Below are 25,925 nucleotides of genomic sequence, written 5' to 3' on the forward strand. Positions count from 1 at the left end.
TTGCACTCCACAAGGAGCCTGCATGGCAGGCTGACTACCTGTTACGCGAGGGCAGCAAGAAGCCAAGGTTAGTTGCTAGCTAGCATAATCTTATAAAAAACTATCAATCTTAACATAATCACTAGTTAACTACACATGGTTGATGATATTACTAGTTTATCTAACGTGTCCTGCGTTGCATATAATCGATGCGGTGCCTGTTAATTTCTCATCGAATCACAGCCTACTTCGACAAACAGGTGATGATTTAACAAGCGCATTTGCGAAAAAAACACTGTCGTTCCACCAATGTACCTAACCATAAACATCAATGCCTTTCTTTAAAATCAATACCCAAGTATATATTTTTAAACCTGCATATTTAGTTAATATTGCCTGCTAACATGAAATTGTGTCACTGCTCTTGCGTTCATTGCCTGCCTCGTTGTGAACTAATTTGCCAGAATTTTACTTAATTATGACATACCATTGAAGGTTGTGCAATGTAACAGGAATATTTAGACTTAGGGATGCCACTCGTTAGATAAAATACAGACCGGTTCCGTATTTCACTGAAAATAAAAAATGTTTTGTTTTCGAGATGATAGTTTCAGGATTCAACCATATTAATGACCTAAGGCTCGTATTTCTGTGTGTTTATTATATTATAATTAAGTCTATGATTTGATAGAACAGTCTGACTGAGCGGTGGTAGGCACCAACAGGCTCGTAAGCATTCATTCAAACAGCACTTTCGTGCGTTTTGCCAGCAGCTCTTTGCAGTGCATTGCGCTGTTTATGACTTCAAGCCTGTCAACTCCCAAGATTAGGCTGGTGTAACCGATGTGAAATGGCTAGCTAGTTAGCAGGTGCGCGCTAATAGCATTTCAAACGTCACTCGCTCTGAGACTTGGAGTAGTTGTTCCCCTTCCTCTACATGGGTAACGCTGCTTCGAGGGTGGCTGTTGCCGATGTGTTCCTGGTTCGAGCCCAGGTAGGAGCGAGGAGAGGGACGGAAGCTATACTGTTACACTGGAAATACTAAAGAGCCTATAAGAACATCCAATAGTCAAAGGTATATGAAATACAAATCGTATAGAGAGAAATAGTCCTATAATTCCTATAATAACTACAACCTAAAACTTCTTACCTGGGAATATTGAAGACTCATGTTAAAACCTGTCTGGGGTATGTGGGACGATTTCGTCCCACCTACGTAACAGCTACTGATATTCCAGTGGCGCGATTTTTGAATCGTTAGAAATACTATTACTTCAATTTCTCAAACATATGACTATTTTACAGCTATTTAAAGACAAGAATCTCGTTAATCTAACCCCACTGTCCGATTTCAAAAAGGCTTTACAACGAAAGCAAAACATTAGATTATGTCAGCAGAGTGCCCAGCCAGAAAAAATCAGACAGCCATTTTTCAAGCTAGCATATCATGTCACATAAACCCAAACCACAGCTAAATGCAGCACTAACCTTTGATGATCTTCATCAGATGACACACCTAGGACATTGTGTTATACAATGTTCAATCAAGTTCATATTTATATCAAAAAACAGCTTTTTGCATTAGCATGTGACGTTCAGAAAACGCATAACCCCCGGCAAACTTCCGTTGAATTTACTAACAGTTTGCTAAATTACTCACGATAAACGTTCACAAAAAGCATAACAATTATTTTAAGAATTATAGATACATTACTCCTCTATGCACTCGATATGTCCGATTTTAAAATAGCTTTTCGGATGAAGCACATTTTGCAATAATCTAAGTACATAGCCCGGCATTACAGGGCTAGCTATTTAGATACCCACCCAGGTCAGCATCCACCAAAATCACATTTCCTATAAGAAAAATGTTCTTACCTTGCTTGTTCTTCATCAGAATACACTGCCAGGACTTCTACTTCAATAACAAATGTTGGTTTGGTCCCAAATAATCCATCGTTATATCCAAACAGCGACGTTTTGTTCGTGAGTTCTAGAATGCTTCTTCCCGGTTTCGCGCATGGCGCATTGGCGTGTCAAAAATGTCTAAATATTCCATTACCGTACTTCGAAGCATGTCAACCGCTGTTTAAAACCAATTTTTATGCCATTTATGTCGTAGAGAAGTGATAATATTCCGACCGGGAGTATGCATTGAGCCTAAACAGCCGAATAAAATTTCTCCTCAGAAGCGACTCATGCACGCGCATCATTGAAAGGTCCTCTCAGCATCCACTTACAAAAGGCGATAATATGTTTCAACCTGAGGCTCCCTCGTAAACCTTCAGTTATTTCGCGGGCTCTGAGAGCCTATTGGAGCCCTGGGAATTGTCACGTTACAGCTAAGATCCTTACTTTTCAATAAAAAGATGCAAGACGCACGACTCCTTGTCAGACAGGGTACTTCCTGCTTGAAACCTTGTCAGGTTTTTGCCTGCCATAGGAGTTCTGTTATACTCACAGACACCATTCAAACAGTTTTAGAAAATTCAGAGTGTTTTCTATCCAAACCTGAACAATAATATGCATATTCTAGCTTCTGAGTTGGTGTAGGAGGCAGTTAAAAATGGGAACATATTTTTCCAAAATTCTCAATACTGCCCCCTAGCCCAGACAGGTTAAAAGGAACCACCAGCTTTCATATGTTCCCATGTTCTGAGCAAGATACTTAAACGTTAGCTTTCTTACATGGCACATATTGCACTTTTACTTTCTTCTCCAACACATTGTTTTTGCATTATCTAAACCAAATTGAACATGTTTCATTATTTATTTGAGGCTAAATTGATTTTGATGTATTATATTAAGTTAAAATAAGTGTTCATTCAGTATTGTTGCAATTGTCATTATTACAAATAAAAAAATTGGCCGATTAATTGGTAGCGGCTTTTTCTGGTCCTCCAATAATCGGTATCGGCGTTGAAAAATCACAATCAGTCGACCTCTAGTGTCACGGTTGTCGTCGGTGAAGGAGGACCAAGGCTCATCTTGACTTTTATTAACTATCAAAATGAACACCCAAAATAACAAAAAGAATTACGATCGACAAAAACAGTCTGGTAAGGCACAAGGCTAAACACAGAACAATCAAACACACACACAAGACTGCCACATCCTGACCCCCAAACTACTACAACAGCTCCATCTGCTGGTCAGGACGTGACATCTAGTCCCTACGTCTGATGTTTGACAGCCATATCTTCCTCCTGAGTAATTGAAAAGTGTGTAAGGTTTAATATCACATTTATTGAATTCACAGCAGAGGTGTGTCTGAACACACACTGACTGAGATCCTTATTTGAATGTGTTAAATTAACTGATTTGTGTGTAGCAAGCACATTTATATGTGAAGCTTGTCTTACTTCAATTATATGTTCTACCTTCTATTAGTATTCATTATGTGGAATATTTCAGAAGCATGTTGTTGATGCATACTATGTTGCTAATTGGTAGTGTTTAGTAGGACTGGTTGACGTAATCTTTCTCTTTCTAAAATTTGTGTAATTACGGTCCTTGTTTTCCATTTTATGGAAATATGACTGGCTAATGTGTTCTCTTTCTCTTGCACGACTAGAGCAGCTTCTATCCTTTCCAGGAGCAGAAGTGGCCTCTGAAGTTTCTGGTGTTAGGTTCTAAATATCAGAGTAAGAACTCGACGGACACTATGAAAGCTTAAACCAAGTTTATTCATCCCAAAGGATCGAACAACTTAACAGAAAAATACATATTCACACAAGCACTGATATTTAATAACCCTTTCTCCTATGCTGAGTCTCCTCCTACACATCTGAACAGCCAATGCATCTCTGTTGCTAGACAGAATACTTAGTGATATCTGTTGTTCCTCACTTCATCTGACCTGACCTCTGTCCCAACGCGCTCACTCCTCTCCAACTCACAGCGGTCATGGTGACTGGTACCAGACTGTGTCTCTTCTCCCATAGGATCCCTGATGGCTAAAAATAACATATCCTGACGTAATGTAAACATTATACATTCCCCTCTCTCCCTCAGTGACATGAATAAGTACATTTTATGATTTCATAAGTCAAGAAATCAGAACTCATCACTGGGAATCACCAGTTGTTTTTTAACCTCTTCTCTGAGACCCCCAGTCATTGTGTGTATATAGGCCAGTACCAGTGTTTTTAGTTTAATTAAAGTTTATGGTTGTGTTCTAGATCCTGGTTCTCTTGTTCTTCTACACAATACACTGAAGTTTAAGAAGTCCGTTAGATGTTTGTGAGCCTAAGGACACCTCCTTTTTACATTTACATTTTTGTCATTTTAGCAGACGCTCTTATCCGCTCCTTCTGCCACCTCTGTCACCTGAACCTGCTGCAGACCACCTGAACTACATTTGGCATCATCTGCTGGAGTTGGGTCTATGCTCATGGTCTCATGCGCTCTCCTGTTCTCTTTCTCACCTCTACTCTAGTTTCTGCTGGATGTTGGTATATGCTTAAGGTCTCCTGTTTATAGTTCATTTAGTAGTGTAGTTATTGTTATAACATCTGTGGTAGTATATATTGTAGTTTGTAAATAATAGTTTATGGTTATGTCCTCTAACCCTGTTATTCACCCTGATTTTTTTTAAATAGTACTCCACAGTTCATTTAAACAGCAGCCATGTAGTTTTCCTCTCTGTATGTATAAGAGGAGTATGACGTAGACCACAGAAGTCAGCAGAAAGGCAGCCTTACTTGCTACTCTTTTGACCCAGTACCCAAATGAGGACCTTACAGTCTTTACTGATCGTGTCCTGCCATAGTTAGTTGTGTACAGTGCGTTCGGAAAGTATTCAGACCCCTTGACTTGTTCCAAATTTTGTTGCGTTACAGCCTTATTCTAAAATGGATGAAATAGTTTTTTTCCCCGAATCAATTTATACCCCATAATGACAAATCAAAAACAGGTTTTTAGACATTTTTGCTCATTTATAAAAAATAGAAAACTGAACTATTACATTTACATAAGAATTCAGACCCTTCACTCAGTACTTTGTTGAAGCCCATTCGGCAGTGATTACAGCCTTGAGTCTTCTTGGGTATGACGCTACAAGCTTTGCACACCAGTATTCTTCTCTGCAGATCCTCTCAAGCTAGGTCAGGTTGAATGGGGAGCGTCGCTGGACAGCTATTTTCAGGTCTCTACCGAGATATTTGATCGGGTTGAAGTCCGGGCTCTGGCTGGGCCACTCAAGGACATTCAGAGACTTGTCCCGAGGCCAATCCTGCGTTGTCTTGGCTGGGTGCTTAGGCTCGTTGTCCTGTTGCAAGGTGAACCTTCGCCCCAGTCTGAGGTCCTGAGCTCCGGTTTTTATCCAGGACCTCACTGTACTTTTTCAACATCCCCACAGCATGATGCTGCTACCACCATGCTTCACCGTAGGGATGGTGCCAGGTTTCCTCCAAATCAAATCAAATTAAATCAAATTTATTTATATAGCCCTTCGTATATCAGCTGAAATCTCAAAGTGCTGTACAGAAACCCAGCCTAAAACCCCAAACAGCAAGCAATGCATGTGAAAGAGGCACGGTGGCTAGGAAAAACTCCCTAGGAAAAACTCCCTAGAAAGGCCAAAAACCTAGGAAGAAACCTATAGAGGAACCAGGCTATGAGAGGGTGGCCAGTCCTCTTCTGGCTGTGCCGGGTGGATATTATAACAGAACATGGTCAAGATGTTAAAATGTTCATAAATGACCAGCATGGTCAAATAATAATAATCATTGTAGTTGTCGAGGGTGCAACAAGCACGTCCGGTGAACAGGTCAGGGTTCCGTAGCCGCAGGCAGAACAGTTGAAACTGGAGCAGCAGCATGGCCAGGTGGACTGGGGACAGCAAGGAGTCATCATGCCAGGTAGTCCCGAGGCATGGTCCTAGGGCTCAGGTCCTCCGAGAGAAAGAAAGAAAGAGAGAAAGAGAGAATTAGAGAGAGCATATTTAAATTCACACAGGACACCGGATAAGACAAGAGAATACTCCAGATGAAACAGACTGACCCTAGCCCCCCGGCACATAAACTACTGCAGCATAAATACTGGAGGCTGAGACAGGAGGGATCAGAAGACACTGTGGCCCCATCCGATGATACCCCCGGACAGGGCCAAACAGGCAGGATATAACCCCACCCACTTTGCCAAAGCACAGCCCCCACACCACTAGAGGGATGTCTACAACCACCAACTTACCGTCTGAAGACAAGGCCGAGTATAGCCCACAAAATTCTCCGCCATGGCACAACCCAAGGAGGGGGCGCCAACCCAGACAGGAAGACCACGTCAGTGACTCAACCCACTCAAGTGACGCACCCCTCCCATGGACGGCATGGAAGAACACCAGTAAGTCAGTGACTCAGCCCCTGTAATAGGGTTAGAGGCAGAGAATCCCAGTGGATTCCAGACGTGACGCTTGGCATTTAGGCCAAAGAGTTCAATCTTGGTTTCATCAGACCAGAGAATCTTGTTTCTCATGGTCTGAGAATCCTTTAGGTGCCTTTTGGCAAACTCCAAGCGGACTGTTGTCTTTTACTGAGAAGTGGCTTCCATCTGGCCACTCTACCATAAAGGCCCGATTGGTGGTGTGCTGCAGAGACGGTTGTCCTTGTGGAAGGTGTCTTCTATCTCCACAGAGGAACTCTGGAGCTCTGTCAGAGTGACCATCGGGTTCTTGGTCACCTCCCTAACCAAGGCCCTTCGCCCCCGATTGCTCAGTTTGTCCGAGTGGCCAGCTCAAGGAAGAGTCTTGGTGGTTCCAAACTTCTTCCATTTAAGAATGATGGAGGCCACTGTTCTTGGGGACCTTTAATGCTGCAGACATTTTTTGGTACCCTTCCCCAGATCTTTGCCTCGACACAATTCTGTCTCTTAGCTCTACGGATAATTCTTTCAACCTCATGACTTGGTTTTTGCTCTGACATGCACTGTCAACTGTGGGACCTTACATAGACAGGTGTGTGCCTTTCCAAATCATGTCCAATCAATTGAATTTACCACCGGTGGACTCCAATTAAGTTGTTGAAACATCACATGGATGATCAATGGAAAAAGGATGTACCTGAGCTCAATTTGTAGTCTCATAGCAAGGGTCTGAATACTTCTGTAAATAAGGCATTTCTGTTTATTATTTTTAACACATTCCCATGCTTGTTCAATGAACCATAAACAATTAATGAACATGCACCTGTGGAACGGTCGTTAAGACACTAACAGTTTACAGACGGTAGGCAATTAAGGTCACAGTTATGAAAACTTAGGACACTAAAGATGCATTTCTACTAACTCTGAAAAACACCAAAATAAAGATGCCCAGGGTAGAGGTCGACCGATTATGATTTTTCAATGCTGATACCGATTATTGGAGGACCGAAAAAGCCGATACCGATTATTCGGCCAATTTTTATTTTTTGTTTGTTTATTTATTTATAATAATGATAATTACAACAATACTGAATGAACACTTATTTTAACTTAATATAATACATCAACAAAATCAATTTAGCCTCAAATAAATAATGAAACATGTTCAATTTGGTTTAAATAATGCAAAACAAAGTGTTGGAGAAGAAAGTAAAAGTGCAAAAGGTGCCATGTAAAAAAAGCTAAGGTTTAAGTTCCTTGCACAGAACATGGGAACATATGAAAGCTGGTGGTTCCTTTTAACATGAGTCTTCAATATTCCCAGGTAAGAAGTTTTAGGTTGTAGTTATTATAGGAATTATAGGACTATTTCTCTCTATACGATTTGTATTTCATATACCTTTTGACTATTGGATGTTCTTATCGGCACTTTAGTATTGCCAGTGTAACAGTATAGCTTCCGTCCCTCTCCTCGCTCCTACCTGGGCTTGAACCAGGAACACATCGGCAACAGCCACCCTCGAAGCAGCGTTACCCATGCAGAGGAAGGGAAACAACTACTCCAAGTCTCAGAGTGAGTGACGTTTGAAACGCTATTAGCGCGCACCCCGCTAACTAGCTAGCCATTTCACATCGGTTACACCAGCCTAATCTTGGGAGTTGACAGGCTTGAAGGGGTGGGTATAATTCGTGGAACGTTCCAACAGGAATCTGTTCCAAAAAATGTAATGTAAAAGGTTGCCAACCAACAACGCATACAAAGTAGCAACGCATACAAACCTAGCTAACTAGCTGCCGAATAGGCATCAACTCATCACGTAGCTTATTCTTAATGTTTGTCTATAGGCAACCAGAGTGAGGACAGACATTTTTCGGAATAAACGTGATGAGTGAAACGCAATGAAATAGACCACTCACTACCCGGTATCTTATTCTGCCGCTATACAACTTTGTATGCGTTGTTTTTTGGCAACCTTGTTATTTACGAAGTTTTTGGAATAGATTCCTGTTGGAACGTTCCACAAATTATACCCACCCGGTTTGAAGTCATAAACAACTTGAAACACAGCGAAGAGCTGCTCGCAAAACGCACGAAAGTGCTGTCTGAATGAATGCTTACGAGTTATGTTATGTCAATGTTATGTCATAATTACGTAAAATTCTGGCAAATTAGTTCGCAACGAGCCAGGCGGCCCAAACTGTTGCATATACCCTGACTCTGCGTGCAATGAATGCAAGAGATGTGACACAATTTCATGTTAGCAGGCAATATTAACTAAATATGCAGGTTTAAAAATATATACTTGTTTATTTATTTTAAAGAAAGGCATTGATGTTTATGGTTAGGTACATTGGTGCAACGACAGTGCTTTTTTCGCAAATGCGCTTGTTAAATCAACACCAGTTTGGCGAAATAGGCTGTGATTCAATGATAAATTAACAGGCACCGCATCGATTATATGCAACGCAGGACACGCTAGATAAACTTGTAATATCATCAACCATGTGTAGTTAACTAGTGATTATGTTAAGATTGATAGTTTTTTATAAGATAAGTTTAATGCTAGCTAGCAACTTACCTTGGCTTCTTGCTGCCCTCGTGTAACAGGTAGTCAGCCTGCCATGTAGGCTCCTCGTGCGATGGATTGGATTAGTAACCGGAAGGTTGCAAAAACGAATCCCCGAATCCCCCCTGAACAAGGCACTTAACCCCCGTTCCTAGGCCGTCATTGAAAATAAGAATGTGTTCTTAATCTGACTTGCCTAGTTAAATAAAGGTGTAAAAAAAAGTCAATTTAAAAATGTAATAAAAAAAATAAAAAAAAATAAAAAAATAAAATAAAATCGGCAAATCGGTGGACAAAAATACTGATTACCGATTGTTATGAAAACTTGAAATCGGCCCTAATTAATCGGCCATTCCGATTAATCGGTCGACCTCTAGCCCAGGGTCCCTGCTCATCTGTGTGAATGTGCCTTAGGCATGCTGCAAGGAGGCATGAGGACTGCAGATGTGGCCAGGGCAATAAATTGCAATGCCCGTACTGTGAGACGCCGAAGACAGCGCTACAGGGAGACATGACGGACAGCTGATCGTCCTCGGAGTGGCAGATCACGCTTAACAACACCTGCACAGAATCGGTACATCCAAACATCACACCTGTGGGACAGGTACAGGTTGGCAACAACAACTGCCCGAGTTGCACCAGGAACACACAATCCCTCCATCAGTGCTCAGACTGTCCACAATAGGCTGAGAGAGGCTGGACTGAGGGCTTGTAGGCCTGTTGTAAGGCAGGTCCTCACCAGACGTCACTGGCAACAACGTTGCCTATGGGCACAAACCCACCGTCACTGGACCAGACAGGACTGGCAAAAAGTGCTCTTCACTGACGAATCGCGGTTTTGTCTCACCAGGGGTGATGCTCGGATTCACGTTTATCGTCGAAGGAATGAGCGTTACACCGAGGCCTGTACTCTGGAGTGGGAACGATTTGGAGGTGGAGGGTCCGTCACGGTCTGGGGCGGTGTGTCACAGCATCATCGGACTGAGCTTGTCATTGCAGGCAATCTCAATGCTGTGCGTTACAGGGAAGACATCCTCCTCCCTCATGTGGTACCCTTCCTGCATCCTGACATGACCCTCCAGCATGACAATGCCATCAGACATACTGCTCGTTCTGTGCATGTTTTCCTGCAAGAGAGGAATGTCAGTGTTCTGCCATGGCCAGCGAAGAGCCCGGATCTCAATCCCATTGAGATTGTCTGGGACCTGTTCGATCGGAGGGTGAGGGCTAGGGCCATTCCCCCCAGAAATGTCCGGAAACTTGCAGGTGCCTTGGTGGAAGAGTGGGGTAACATCTCACAGCAAGAACGGGAAAATCTGGTGCCTTCCATGAGAAGCACTGCAGTACTTAATGTACCAGGTGGCCACACCAGATACTGACTGTTACTTTTTTCAGCGACACATTCTTCCATTTATGTTAGTCACATGTCTGTGGAACTTGTTCAGTTTATGTTTCAGTTGTTGAATCTTGTTATGTTCATACAAATATTTACACATGTTAAGTTTGCTGAAAATAAACGCAGTTGACAGTGAGAGGACGTTTCTTTTTTTGCTGAGTTTATTCCCCAGGTCGTTGCTGTAAATGACAATGTGTTCTCACTTAATTTACCTGGTAAAATAAGGGTACCGGAGTGCCAAGTCTATGTCCAAGAGGCTTCTAAACAGCTTCTACCCCTAAGTGATAAGACCCCTGAACAGCTAATCAAATGGCTACCCAGACTATTTGCTTCTGCGCTGCTGCTACTCACTATTATTATCTATTCATAGTCACTTTAATAACTATACCTACATGTACATATTACCTCAATTACCTTGACACCGGTGCCCCCGCACTTCGACTCTGTACCGGTAGCCCCTGTATATAGCCCCGATATTGTTATTTACTGCTACTCTTTAATTATTTGTTATTCTTATCTCTACTTGAAAAAATAAAATAAAAATTGGGGTGTTTTCTTAAAACTGCATTGTTGGTTAAGGGTTTATAAGTAAGCATTTCACTGTAAGATCTACACCTGTTTGTTTTCAATACCAACATGGGCGCTATTGTGCACACGGAAGCACGTGTGTGTGCGGTCTGGTATGCATGTTATTATAAAATGGATTAAATACAAATATAAAAAAAATTACAGACAATACCCCATAATGACAAAATGAAAACAGGTTTTCATACATTTTTGCAAATGTATTAAAACCCTTTACAATGAAGATCTGTGAAGTTAATTGGATTTTTATGAATTATTTTTGAAAGACAGGGCCCTGAAAAGGGGACGCTTCTTTTTTTGCTGAGTTTAGTTACAGTGGAGAGGAGGGGGATGAATAAGCCAATTGTAAGCTGTTGTCCTGTTGTCATCTTGCAAGGTGAACCTTCGCCCCAGTCTGAGGTCCTGAGCTCCGGTTTTTATCCAGGACCTCTCTGTACTTTTCTCCGTTCATCTTTCCCTCAATCCTGACTAGTCTCCCAGGCCCTGCCGCTGAAAACATCCCCACAGCATGATGCTGCTACCACCATGCTTCACCGTAGGGATGGTGCCAGGTTTCCTCCAGACGTGACGCTTAGCATTTAGGCCAAAGAGTTCAATCTTGGTTTCATCAGACCAGAGAATCTTGTTTCTCATGGTCTGAGAATGACCAAGAACCTGATGGTCACTCTGACAGAGCTCCAGAGTTCCTCTGTGGAGATAGGAATCACCTTCCAGAAGGACAACCGTCTGGGGATGATTAGGTGACCATGATGGTATGAGGGCCAGATTGGTAATTTAGCCAGGACACCAGGGTCAATAAATATTAGTTTGGGGACAGGTCAAAAAGCATTAAACATATATAATGCAATTTAGCTAGCTAGCTTGCTGTTGCTAGATCATTTGTCCTGGGATATAATCATTGGGTTGTTATTTGACCTGAAATCCACAAATTCCTTTACTCAGACAATTAATCCACAGATAAAAGGGTAAACTGAGTTTGTTTCTAGTAATCTCTCCTCCTTCAGGCTTCTTCTTCTTCTATGGACTTTATATGGCAGTTGGCAACCAACTTTAAGGTGAATTACTACCACCAACTGGACTGGAGTGTGGACCTCAGTTCAACCTGTATGTGTACATTTATTTTTCAACGCTCGCGCACACGACGCAGGTGGTGTGGTCAGCGTGTAAGGCTGTAACGTAACAAAATGTAGAAAAAGTGAAGGGGTCTGAATACTTTCCGAATGCAATGTATACGGACTCTATCCCCGTAGTCTTCTGACCTCTGGGGGTCTACATTTTCAGTTGCTGCTTTCTTGAGCCTCCTGATTGCTCTTTTGAAGTGATGCTCTAATTCTACACATGGTGCATGTCTTTCTTTTTGCATCATTTTCCTATTGAGGGGATGCATGGTCAACGTGTTCTTCCAGGTTGTGATCAAATGCTCTTTATTTTCATGGTTTCTATATGTTCTATATTTTTCACCACGATAACTGGCCTTTCATAAATGTCTGTTAAATGTACAACCTTTTTGAGTTTAGCCTATTTTCTGAAGATGCATATAATTATAGTATTTTATGGTATTCTGAACTAATCTGATCATAGGGCAACAGAACTGAAGTTGTTGCCTATACAATGTCTTACAGACATCAACCATAACTTAAGAGGTACTTAATGGTGTTCTACAGCTGGATAAATTGCTTTGCAATGACCCAGTGTCACAAATGATGGCTCCTATTGATTGTGCAGCATACCCTGGGATACCCTTGGATGTAATATAGCTGGGCACATTAGTCAACTAACGTTAGCTAGCCATGCTGCCTCATCATGCTAGTTGTGTTATACTCAGCTATTGTATCATTACTGGTAGCATGTTTTATCTATCTGTGATCACCAGTGATCATTGCTTAAGTGATTGATTAGATGGGTAGTCATGGATACAGCACACTATTGATTACAGCGATAGACATGTGCCTCACCATGCAATAATTAATCCAAATGCATCTTCTCTTTATTTATTATATACCTTTCAACGTCTGTTGGAAATTGGAAAACTGATTTTCCTCCCTTTCTCTGGACAGTATTGCAGCCGATTGCTGCACATAGCCTCATCTTTCTATCTCGTAAAAATTGCAGTAGTTATTGGGATCTTTGACAAACACATGAGATTCCAGCTCAACAATTTCATAATCAAGCGAGAAATTAGCTTTGCGTAATGATTTGTTTTTTATTTTGCTTCCCCTCCCCCTAAACAAAATCATAAAGAACATTTTACATTTATTGATGACGTATGTGTCTTATCGTGAATTTTTATTTTATTTTCCCGAGACGTTGGACTAGTAGTGGAAAAACGTACAAAGACATCGATTTCTAGCTGTTTAAGCCAAGTACGTTTTTTGTTGTTGTTATTTGTGAGTTGAGAATTAGCTAGCTATCACCAAGAAGAGGACAAGTACCATTTGTGCGCTACTGAATATGCATGACATTTTTCATTACGAAAACGCCCAGTACATAGTGCACTCGTCCTAAACAAAGTAATCTCTATAAACAATTAGGTAAGTCTACCAACCTTAGTGCACTCTGTTTGATACAGATTTTAGTTTTGGAAACAGAAAACTGTATGTAGATCAAATGTTTAATTGATTAGAAAATTAGCAGAATGTCCGCCAAAATCCATCTTGTTCCAGTTTCTCCCACTGTGGCCAATGGTCTTCCTCACATCACCATATTTGGTAGTGAGTGGAAACTCCAACCGGATGCTTCACATTTATACATCCAGTGAAATCGGTATCCTTGTTCCATCTGTGAGATTATGGGTGTGTTCGTAAATTCACTCTGAAGTGCCAGAAGGTGTTTGTAAATTCAGAGCATAGTCAGATTGTCCAAATCAAATCAAATCAAATGTTTTTGGTCACATACACATGGTTAACAGATGTTATTTCTAGTGTAGCGAAATGCTTATGCTTATAGATCCGACAGTGCAGCAGTATCTAACAGGTAATATCTAACAATTCCACAACAAAACCTAATATCTAACAAATTCCACATCAAAACCTAATATACACAATCTAGTAAAGGAATGGGATAAGAATATATAAATATAAAATATATGGATGAGCAGTGACAGAGCAGCTAAGATGCCATAGAAAGTACAGAATAGAGAGTGTAGGATACAGTATATACATATGAGATAAGTAATGCGAGATATGTAAACATTATTAAAGTGGCATTATTAAAGTGACTAGTGTTCCATTTATTAAAGTGGCCAATGATATCAAGTCTGTAGGTAGGCAGCCGCCTCTCTGTGCTAGTGATGGCTGTTTAAAAATCTGATGGCCTTGAGATAGAAGCTGTTTTTCAATCTCTCTGTCCCAGCTTTGATGCACCTGTACTGACCTCGCCTTCTGGGTGGAAGCGGGGTGAACAGGCAGTGGCTCGGTTGGTGGTTATTGCCCTTGATGATCTTTTTTGCCTTCCTGTGACATCTGGTGTTGTAGGTGTCCTGGAGGGCAGGTAGTTTGCTCCCGGGGATGCGTTGTGCAGACCGCACCACCCTCTGGAGAGCCCTGCGGTTGTGGGCGGTACCAGGCAGTGATACAGCAGGACAGGATGCTCTCGATTGTGCACCTGTAAAAGTTAGTGAGGGTTTTCGGTGACAAGCCACATTTTTTCAGCCTCCTGAGGTTGAAGAGGCGCTGTTGCGCCTTCTTCTCCACGCTGTCTGTGTGCGTAGACCATTTCAGTTTGTCTGTGATATGTACACCGAGATGGCGTTTCCTACCTTCACCACCTGGGGGCGGCCTGTCAGGAAGTCCAGGACCCAGTTGCGCAGGGCGGTGTCGAGACCCAGGGACTCAAGCTTTATGATGAGGGTACTATGGTGTTGAATGCTGAGCTGTAGTCAATGAACAGCATTCTTACATAGGTATTCCAACTCCATAGGTAGTCCATTTGTAAATGCAGAGCATTTCGCTCTGGGAGTGTTCAGTGCGCACACTGGACGCTCTGGCCAAGGAGTAGGGTTGATCTGAGCTTTCTGACCTCACAATGGCAGTCATGTACCCAAGCTAACTGGGTAAAGTAGCTAGCCTGTAGCTACTTCTGTAAATAAATGAGAGAACACCCCACTCTGACCATTCTTCTCACCCTAGCAGAGCTGGTTAGGCTGTTTTAATATTATGTAGACTAGAGCGTTGGTAACTAACTAACTGTGCTGCTGAAATCAAATTAATGACGTTTTGTTGCCGACGTTTACTGACACTGGTCATATTAAACAGGTGTTTTACGTTCGTAAATCCATCAGTTATTCTGCACTGCGCTCTGATAGCGAATAGATAGCCAGAGTTAATTTACGAACGCACCCTACGTTGAAAACAACGTTCGGCCATCTTGGAGGCTATCTCCAGTTCATATGCCGTGTTCAAAACAACAGGGAGCTCGGTCCGACGTCTGAGTGTTCAAACAATTGGAAACTCGGGGGAAAAAACTAAATCCGACTTGGAAAAATCGATTTGAACGGCCATCCAACACGGAATTCCTACTCGGGAACTCTGGCCTCTTTCTAGAGCTCCGACCTGAAAATCACTGACTTCTTGATTTGACCTCGTATTTTTCCGAGTTCCTAGTTGTTTTGAATGCGGCATTAGTATTGCTCAATGCGTATAGGACGTATGTGACGTCATTATAGAACTCCTGTGAACGGCGGGGTCGACTGACTATTCTGTAGTGTACGGTACTTTCATAGTTACCACGTTATATTAGCGAGCGCTAAAGTTATCGTATAGCATACTGACTTTACATTTGTATCTAAACCAACCTGTTTATACATTGTTTCCATCAAGGTAAACTCAAAAACATGGCAGAAAGTGACTGGGATACCGTGACCATACTGAGGAAGAAGGGACCAACTGTCGCACAGTCGAAGTCGAAACAGGTAGCTAACGTTAGTTTAGGTAGAAGCAGGCTTGGGCTAATGCGTTTGCGAACGTTAGCTGATTACTAGCGTAGTCTGGCTAGACAGCGTCTGAACTGTCAGTGAACTGGCTATCTTTTGGCTTAAACTATTTGCATTTTTTTTTAAGTCTTACTAGCTGTCTACCCTGCTAGCTTATTTGCATTCGCACTTGAAATAAGTTGGCCAGAAATGGTTCCAAATGTACCTAGCTAGCGTTACTATACTGTAGCTAGTTATGTTAAACAAATATGGTGGTGGTATTATTATTATTATTATTATTATTATTATTATTATTATTGACTTTCCCTTTAAACGGTGCGTGTCTTGTAATGTGGCTAACGTTTAACAAGTTAAAATGTATGAACTTTCTACACAGTCAGGACACATTGACACAACAATGTGATACGTTACTGTCGTTTAGGCTGTTGCAGCAGCTCAAAGACGTGGAGAAGAACTTGATACCACTAAGAAATGTAAGAACTCCCATCAATTGTGTTATCTTTTGGTTTGGTAGGATGTTGTGCCATGTCTGTGGTTGTGGTTATTATTCAATGTTGAGATAAGATGGATATCTTGCTACACACACCATCTCAATAATGTCATCAAGGCCATGAGTTTTTACTACATTTTTGTTCTTTACTGCCAATTAGATTTTCATTATCTCCAATGATGGAATCATGGCAGTATTGAGCAAATGTTTGAATTGTGTACTGAAGGGGAGTAAACGTATTCATATTTAAGCACAAACACACATATTTGTCTGCGACATAAGTCTAGAAATCAAGTTATTTAAATCTGCCAATACAGGTTAGACATTTTGTATATTCATATAGTGCCATTTTGTATGATATGTAACTAAAGGGGCCACCCATTCTTTCGACAACTAGGCTACATCAGAGCAGACTGCTGTAAAACTCTGACATAAGACAATCATGATTCTTGGGATCCACAGGGTGTACTTTTTCCAGCGTAGTTGTAACATACAGTAGTTGATTAAACTCAAGTGCTTTATTATTAGTTGAGTCAAGTGTGTCTACTGGGCTGAAACAAAAGCCTGCAGACCATGTGGGTCCCCAGGATCAGGAATGAAGAACAGAGGGTGGTCCATTTTGTTTCAGTCTTGTAATCTTAGAATACATTTAAAATCGTGCAGCATTGGCCTGATAGTCCCAATAATTAGATATTGTTGTTGAATTTGTTAGCTTGTTACCCAGAGTTTCCCAAACTTGGTCCTCTGGACCCCAATGGGGGCACATTTTGGTTTTTGCCTTAACACTACACAGATGATTCAAATTATCAAAGCTGGGTGATTTAGTTGATTATTTAAATAATCTATGTAGTGCTAGGGCAAAACCCAAAATGTACACCCCTTGGTCATGAGCACTGAGTTTGGGAAACCCTGCTATTACCTTTATCTCCTTCTCAGGGGCTGCAGGACAAAACAAACAGCACGTGATCACCAAGAATACAGCAAAGCTTGACAGAGAGACTGAAGAGCTTCAACACCAAAGAGTATCTCTGGAGGTGGGCAAGGTCATCCAACAAGGCCGGCAAAATCAGGGCCTGACACAGAAAGACCTGGCCACTGTAAGTACACTCTCCCAAATGTGGATGAAGAGTTTAAAATATAGGAACTCAGTTTCACTGAGGGTTGTTTATTGAAGTGTATTTACCTTGGCTTAGCAGGGCTTGGATCAAATAAATGTTCTATACCACTCATGGATATGTTGTTGGTCTTTTCTTTTTTAGAAAATCAATGAAAAACCACAGATAATTGGAGACTACGAATCTGGAAAGGCTATCCCCAATAACCAAGTCATGGGAAAGATTGAAAGAGCAATTGGTGAGCTTTATTTACAGGTCTTTTTTATGTCATAGCTTCATATCACCCTTCTTGCAACATAGGCCTGTTTGACACCATTATTTGGTTATTTTTGAACTAACTAGTCTGATTACAAACATATTTGATTATATCAGTATCACTAATGGAACAATAAAGCCCAGGTGTTTCGAGATGGTGTCAACAAAAATCTGAGTGTTTTTCCTCCATGTTATCCATAGGACTGAAGTTGCGTGGGAAGGACATTGGGAAACCCTTGGAGGCAGTCCCAAAGAAAAAGTGAAGGCAATGCCTTGAAGCAGCTTAGCCTACAGTACTACCACCACAGCTGACAGCCTTGTCAATTCTCTGGAGAGCTAGCACCATCTTAACCAGTTTATTTAATTAACTTGGGCTGCTACTTTCTTTTACTGCCCTGATTCCAGCAATCAAGCTTGTGGGACCTGATTTAAACAATATTGCATAACTAGATTCAAATGTATTGTGGTTTTGTTTTGCATCTGGCTTTCAGCAAACCACAAGAAGAGAATTGATTTTACTGAATGGTTTTAATGTCTACAACACTATATTCTATACTCCCTGAGGTCTGTCTCCATGCACGTTCTGTGGTCATTCCCTTTCAACTAGACATGGATAAGTTTGGCATTTTAGCTAAAATGTTTTATTGTAGTGTATGCTTTTCAAACATTTATGCAAGAATGCTGCTTTCATGGGCTGGTCTCTCCTGAAAAAGTGATTTATTAAATCTCAAGGGCCTAAAAAAGTTAAACTAAATAATAAAATATGGTATATGGAACCATTGTGTCTTAATCATTCTACTTAGATTGATTTTTGGACACAATGTTGCCATAAGCTGTATGTCCACCAGATGCACATTTGTTTTGCGATATGTTGTTTTTGCCAGATGTGTAGCTTGCATTTTCTGTACTAGATGCACATGTACTTCGCAAGGTTGCAGAACGGTTTGCAGCATGGAGAAGATCATTTTCGCCCTGATCGACCAAAGCAAATTATTATAACAGATTAAAGTTATTCTCCTATTGACCTACTGGTTACATAGGCTGGGTGAGATACTAACAGACAACAATTCAGCATTACTGAACAAAAATAAATATAACATGAAACAATTTAAGATTTGACTGAGTTACACTTCATATGAGGAAATCGGTCAATTGAAGTACATTCATTAAGCTCTAATCTATACATTTCACATGACTGGAACTACAACATCTACAGCATCTGTTGGTCAGAGATACCTTTAAAAAAAAAAAAAAGTAGTGGCGTGGATCAGAAAACTAGTCAAGATCTGGTGTGACCACCATTTGCCTCATGCAGCACAACACATCTTTGCATACTGTTGATTGTGGCCTGTGGAACGTTATCCCACTCTTCAATGGCTGTGTGGAGTTGCAGGAATTGAAACACACTGTCTTACACGTCAATCCAGAGCATCCCAAGCAAGCTCAATGGGTGACATTTCTGGAGAGTATGCAGGCCATGGAAGAACTGGGACATTTTCAGCTTACAGAAATTGTGTACAAATCCATGGGGCCATGCATTACAGTGCTGAAACATGAGGTGATGGCAGCGGATGAATGGCACGACAATGGGCCTCAGGATCTCATCACGGTATCTCTGCATTCAATTGCCATCGATAAAATGCAATTGTGTTTGCTGTCTAGTTTATGCCTGCTCATACCATAACCCCACAGCCACCATGGGGCATTCTGTTCACATTGACAACAGCAAACCGCTCTCACAACGCCATACAACGTGGTCTGCGGGTGTGAGGCCGGTTGGACGTACTGCCAAACTCTAAAACAATGTTGGAGGTGGCTTATGGTAGAGATTAACATTACATTCTCTGGCAACAGGTCTGGTGGACATTCCTGCAGTCAGCATGCTAATTGCACACTCCATCAAAACTTCAGCCATCTAACGGATGTAAACAAATTTGTGCACAACATTTGAGAGAAATACTATTGTTGTGTGTATTGGAATGTTTCCAAGATATTTTGTTTCAGCTCATGAAACATGGGACCAACACTTCAAATGTGTTTAGATTTTTGTTCTGTATAGTTTTCTTCTTGTCTTCTGTCTCAATGACTATTGTAGTTCGAGACAAGAAGACACCGGCTGAAGGACTTGTGTAATTTAGCATGCCATCATGCACGGCAAGCGAGTGACTTGAAATCTGTACTCTATATGAGAACCAATTAAATGTATTGATGTTGCTAGAGATTATCATTTTGGCATCTATGGCGACTCTTCCCCATAGGGAACTTTTATGAACTTCTGTTTGTACCACCGCACGGTAATACAACGTACGAGTTGAAAATATTGAACTCGTGGTACGCACCGCAGCCTAGTGCTGGATCCCAAATTTAGCGTTGCGGACTGCTCCATTGACAATGAATGACTTCCGCCGGAAAGCTTCTGGTTGAACTTAAGCGCTGACTTAACTCTGGCATCAGCGACAAATACATCTCGGCTCAGCCATGTCTGATGAATTTGTGTTGTAAAACCTGCGCCAATATTGCAAATCACTACGGAATCGTATTGAACAAACCCAGTTGATAGACGTATATGCATTTTTTTTAAGGAAGCTGGATCGCTAACAATGACTGTTACGTTAGCAACAAGCTAGCTAACGTTATCTATATCCACAAGTACGTGTAGTCAACGTTTTACAAGGTTGGGTGTCACAACAGTATGGTTGGTGACGGTGTCATTTACTAGCTACTGCCAACCAGAAAATCTAGCTAGCTAGCTAGCGTTAGCTAGTTGCTTAATCTGTCGCGCAACCCGAACCGTTTTTTTCGAGAACTACGACAACCCATCCAGGCAGTCAGTGGTAACAAAACAAGAGATTGGAGCGATGACGGCAACATCATGTCTGAGAGATATCCTTTAGTCGAGAAAGCCCTCTCGGAGGGCTATGCTCGGTTTAGGTTCAAGGACACGTCGCTGCTAATTTGGCAACAGCAGCAAATGGAGCTGGAACAGGGACCACCGAGTAACTACCTCAGTCGGAGTCAAAGTACGTGGTACAGTCAGTATGGAAACCAGGCAGTCGTGGTACGGGACAAACGAACTGTCACAGTGGATCCAACTGCTGACACTGGAAGTTCCAGAATATGTTTGATTATGTGACAGTTATAGTGACACATTTATTCATATGCCCTACGCTTCCATATTTGTAAACGGTTTGTGAAAAAATGTATGGTGCAGACTGAAGTTGATTATTTGTGTCCTGAAAGACGTCTGCCAGGAACATGTCATGACCATTCACTGGCCGACTATGTGCTGCTCAAAGCAAAGTAAGCCTGTGTATGTACATTGGGGTATGGCAGTGTTAGCTAAGGCTTACATTGGGGCGGCAGATATCCTAGTGGTTAGGGCGTTGGACGTGTAACCGAAAGGAATCCCTGAGCTGACAAGGTAAAAATGTCGTTCTGCCCCTGAACAAGGCAGTTAACTCACTGTTCCTAGGCCGTCATTGAAAATAAGAATTTGTTTTTAACTGACTTGCCTAGTTAAAGGTAAAAAATAAAATATCATTTATTATAGCATTTTTGCATTTCAATGCAGTATTGTCAATATATGTGCTTGTCTCTCAAAAACACTTGTAACAAGACAATTGTTGCAACAGCAAGTGGAGGTTGATTATGTGTATTGTCCTGTGAAATAGAAGTCTGCACTTCCAATTCAATTTCTGTCTGTTACATACTAGAGGTCGACCGATTTATGATTTTTCAACGCTGATACCGATTATTGGAGGGCCAAAATAAACGGATTAATATTTTTTTACAATGTTTTATTTTTTTTTGCATTTATTTATTTATAATAATGACAATTACAACAATACTGAATGAACACTTATTTCAACTTAATATAATACATCAAAATCAATTTAGCCTCAAATAATGAAACATGTTCAATTTGGTTTAAATAATGCAAAAACAAAGTGTTGGAGAAGAAAGTAGAAGTGCAATATGTGCCATGTAAGAAAGCTAACGTTTAAGTATCTTGCTCAGAACATGGGAACATATGAAAGCTGGTGGTTCCTTTTAACATGAGTCTTCAATATTCCCAGGTAAGAAGTTTTAGGTTGTAGTTATTATAGGAATTATAGGACTATTTCTCTCTATACGATTTGTATTTCATATACCTTTGACTATTGGATGTTCTTATAGGCTCTTTAGTATTGCCAGTGTAACAGTATAGCTTCCGTCCCTCGCCTCGCTCCTACCTGGGCTCGAACCAGGAACACATCGACAACAGCCACCCTCGAAGCAGCGTTACCCATGTAGAGGAAGGGGAACAACTACTCCAAGTCTCAGAGCGAGTGACGTTTGAAACGCTATTAGCGCGCACCCGCTAACTAGCTAGCCATTTCACATTGGTTACACCAGCCTAATCTTGGAAGTTGACAGGCTTGAAGTCATAAACAGCGCAATGCATTGCGAAGAGCTGCTGGCAAAACGCACAAAAGTGCTGTTTGAATGAATGCTTACGAGCCTGCTGGTGCCTACCACCGCTCAGTCAGACTGCTCTATCAAATCATAGACTTAATTATAATATAATAAACACACAGAAATACGAGCCTTAGGTCAAATCCGGAAACTATCATCTCGAAAACAAAACGTTTTTTTCTTTCAGTGAAATACGGAACCGGTCTGTATTTTATCTAATGAGTGGCATCCCTAAGTCTAAATATTCCTGTTACATTGCACAACCTTCAATGGTATGTCATAATTAAGTAAAATTCTGGCAAATTAGTTCACAACGAGCCAGGCAATGAACGCAAGAGCAGTGACACAATTTCATGTTAGCAGGCAATATTAACTAAATATGCAGGTTTAAAAATATATACTTGTGTATTGATTTTAAAGAAAGGGATCGATGTTTATGGTTAGGTACATTGGTGCAACGACAGTGCTTTTTTTCGCAAATGCGCTTGTTAAATCATCACCCGTTTGTCGAAGTAGGCTGTGATTCGATGAGAAATTATCAGGCACCGCATCGATTATATGCAACGCAGGACACGTTAGATAAACTAGTAATATCATCAACCATGTGTAGTTAACTAGTGATTATGTTAAGATTGATAGTTTTTAATAAGATAAGTTTAATGCTAGCTAGCAACTTACCTTGGCTTCCTGCTGCCCTCGCGTAACAGGTAGTGGAGTGCAATGTAAGGCAGGTGGTTAGAGCGTTGGACTAGTAACCAGAAGGTTGCAAAAACGAATCCCCGAATCCCCCCTGAACAATGCAGTTAACCCCCGTTCCTAGGCCATCATTGAAAATAAGAATGTGTTCTTATCTGACTAGTTAAATAAAGGTGTGTAAAAAAATAAATAAATAGGCAAATCGGTGGCCAAAAATACCGATTACCGATTGTTATATATGCGTGAAATCGGCCCTAATTAATCGTCCATTTCGATTAATCAGTCGACCTCTATTACATACCACAAACCTTTAACATAGCTAATGCCCCTGCCAGCTTTAACAGCTGTGATGTGGATAGTATACAAAGACTCCAGGAGCTCACAATTGTATGTTTGTAGTTTATTAATGAAAACAAAGGAACTCAGAAAATAAGGGATCCCATGTAAATAATTACATCAAATATTTACTTTGTTTGCCCTGCATCCCCATGTAATTTCACCCTTAAAACAACATTAATCTTACATTTCTCAAAGACATGTCTACAGAAGTTACTATACTGTGCTCAAAATATTTAAGAAAGTTGCAGCAGGAGGATATGCAAATAATGTTTTGAAATAAAAATGACCTATGACCAAGAATTAAAAGGAACAAATCAGTGAAGATGGTGAAAACACTTTAGAAAGTATTCACACCCCTAGACTTTTGCCACATTTTGTTGTTAAAGGGGTATTGAAATTAATAATTTTCTGTCAACGATCTACACGTCAAAGTGGATTTTTTGTAAAAAACTCTTGGTTAGGTAAATATTCAACCCCCTGAGTAAATACATGTTATACTGAACAAAAATAAACGCAACATGTCTAAACCTGTTTTCGCTTCGTCATGGGGTATTGTGTGTAGATTAGAGGAAATAATGATATTTAATCAATTTTAGAATATGGCTGTAACGTAACAAAATGTGGAAAGTCAAGGGGTTTGAATACTTTCCGAAGGCACGGTACAGGGTCAGTTCCAATACCATATTGCTCTGGCTCCAATGGGACTCTGGAAACTGCAATATTCTTTGCTTTTCTGAAACATGGCTATCCAACTTGATGGAGTCTTCATTCACCGCGCGGACAGGACAGTGGAGTCAAGGAAATTGAGGGGGGGGAGGGGTTTTGCCTCTACATCAACTGGTGTTCTAACTCCAGTGAGGTTGAAGTGCCGACCCACTATTCACCTGTCTTGGAATACCTGATGGTCAAATGCCAACCCTTCTACCTCCTGAGGGAGTTTTCAGCTGTTAGTGTGACTGTTGTATACATTCCACCCCAGGACAAGAAAAACAAGCTGGCACTTAACGAATTGTACAAGGCTATAATCAAGCAAGAAAACCTACATTGAGGCTGCTTTTCTGGTTGCCGGCGATTTTAATTCCCAGTCACTAAGACACGTGATGCCGAACTTCCATCAACACGTCTCCAACGCCACAAGGGGCGATAAAGTCCAAGATCACTGTTATTCTACCAGCAAACAAGCATACAAGCCCCTCCCTCGTCCGCCATTTGGTAAATGACTCCGTAGTCCTGCTTCCTGTTTACAAGCAGAAACTCAAAACAGGAAGTACCTGTGACTCGCTCTATTGAGAAATGGTCACCAGAATCAGAGATGCTACAGGACTCCTTTGCCACCACTGATTGTTATCACCGGAGTCTCTAAACATATTCCATTGAAGAGTTAACACACCTCCGTCATTGGCTTTTTTTGAAAATGCATTGGCGACGTCCCCACGGTGAGGGTTCGCTGCTTCCCCAATCAAAAGCCCTGGATTAATACAGAGATTGGCACTAAACTAAAGGACAGGGCTACCGCACACGGAGCTAACGTAGACAACCCTGTCTATGGCTGAGGACAGGAATAAGTACAAGAAGTCCCGCTATGACCTCGGCAGTCATCAAACAAGCAAATGGACAATATAGGAATAAGGTGGAATCATATTACATAGGCCAGAAACCGTCTCAGAGATTAGGGTGAGGGACATACCAAACAACTCAATGGCGGAGTGAGGGGATAAGAGAAGTTAATAGGAGGGAAGGCCACAGATGAATCCCCGTTTCAACTGTACCAGGCAGACAGTGTGTATTGCGGCGTGTGGGCGAGTGGATTGCTGATGTCATCGTTCTTCCATGGCCTACATACTCAAATGTTACCCGTTGAGCATGTTTGGGATGCTCTGGATCGATGTGTTCGACAGCGTGTTCCAGTTCCTGCCAATATCCATTAACTTCGCACAGCCATTGAAGAGGAGTGGGACAACATTCCACAGGCCACAATCAGCAGCCTGATCAACTCTATGCGAAGGACGTGTCGTGCTGCATGAGGCAAATGATGGTCACACCAGATACTGACTGGTTTCCTGATCCACGCACCTACTTTAAAAAAATAAAAACTATGACCAACGGATGCATATCTGTATTCCCAGTCATGTGAAATCCATAGATTAGGGCATAATGAATTTATTTCAATAGATGTCTTTATAGGAACTAACTATTGTTTACTTTTATTGTTGCATTTTTATATTTTTATAATTTTTGTTCAGTGTAGAATTTTGGCAGTGATTACAGCTGAGTTTTTCTGGGTAAGTCTAATAGCTTTGGACACCTGGATTGTACAATATTTGCTCATTCTTTTTTAAATTCTTCAAGCTCTGTCAAGTTAGTTGTTGATCATTGCTAGACAGCCATTCAAGTCTGCCATAGATTTAAGACGATTTAAATCTAAACTGTAACTAGGCACTGAGGAACTATCAATGTCGTCTTCGTAAGCAACTCCAGAGTATATTTAGTCTTGTGTTTTAGGTTATTATCCTGCTGAAAGGTGAATGTCTCCCAGTGTCTATTGGAAAGCAGACTGAACCAGGTTTTCCTCTAGGATTTTGCCTGCGCTTAGCTCTATTCAGTGTCTTTTTAGCCTAAAAAACTCCCTAGTCCTTGCCGATGGCAGGCATACCCAAAACATGATGCAGCCACCACCATGCTTGATAGTGATACTCAGTGACGTGTTGTTGAATTTGCCCCAAACATAATTCTTTTGCAGTTTCACTTTAGTGTTTCA

General features: G+C 41.2%; 2 protein-coding genes across 3 annotated transcripts; both read left to right on the forward strand.

Annotated features, from left to right (window-relative positions):
- The first annotated feature begins 15,248 nt into the window (after positions 1-15,248).
- LOC115167696 (endothelial differentiation-related factor 1 homolog) lies at positions 15,249-18,789 on the forward strand. Of its 2 annotated transcripts, none has more exons than XM_029722349.1 (6): positions 15,249-15,590; positions 15,705-15,796; positions 16,239-16,290; positions 17,244-17,404; positions 17,567-17,660; positions 17,879-18,789. In XM_029722349.1, exons 2-6 carry the CDS (start codon positions 15,719-15,721, stop codon positions 17,938-17,940), a joined length of 447 nt encoding a protein of 148 aa, XP_029578209.1. In that variant the 5' UTR covers positions 15,249-15,590; positions 15,705-15,718; the 3' UTR covers positions 17,941-18,789. The 2 variants fall into 2 exon arrangements, with proteins under 2 accessions (XP_029578209.1, XP_029578210.1); XM_029722350.1 differs by having other exon boundaries at positions 15,250-15,595.
- Positions 18,790-20,013: 1,224 nt separating this feature from the next.
- brd3os (BRD3 opposite strand) lies at positions 20,014-21,467 on the forward strand. The gene has a single exon (XM_029722351.1). It carries the CDS (start codon positions 20,550-20,552, stop codon positions 20,808-20,810), a length of 261 nt encoding a protein of 86 aa, XP_029578211.1. The 5' UTR covers positions 20,014-20,549; the 3' UTR covers positions 20,811-21,467.
- The last annotated feature ends 4,458 nt before the right edge of the window (positions 21,468-25,925 follow it).

Source organism: Salmo trutta, chromosome 29, assembly GCF_901001165.1.
Source record: "Salmo trutta chromosome 29, fSalTru1.1, whole genome shotgun sequence".
In the NCBI taxonomy this organism is placed as follows: domain Eukaryota; kingdom Metazoa; phylum Chordata; class Actinopteri; order Salmoniformes; family Salmonidae; genus Salmo; species Salmo trutta.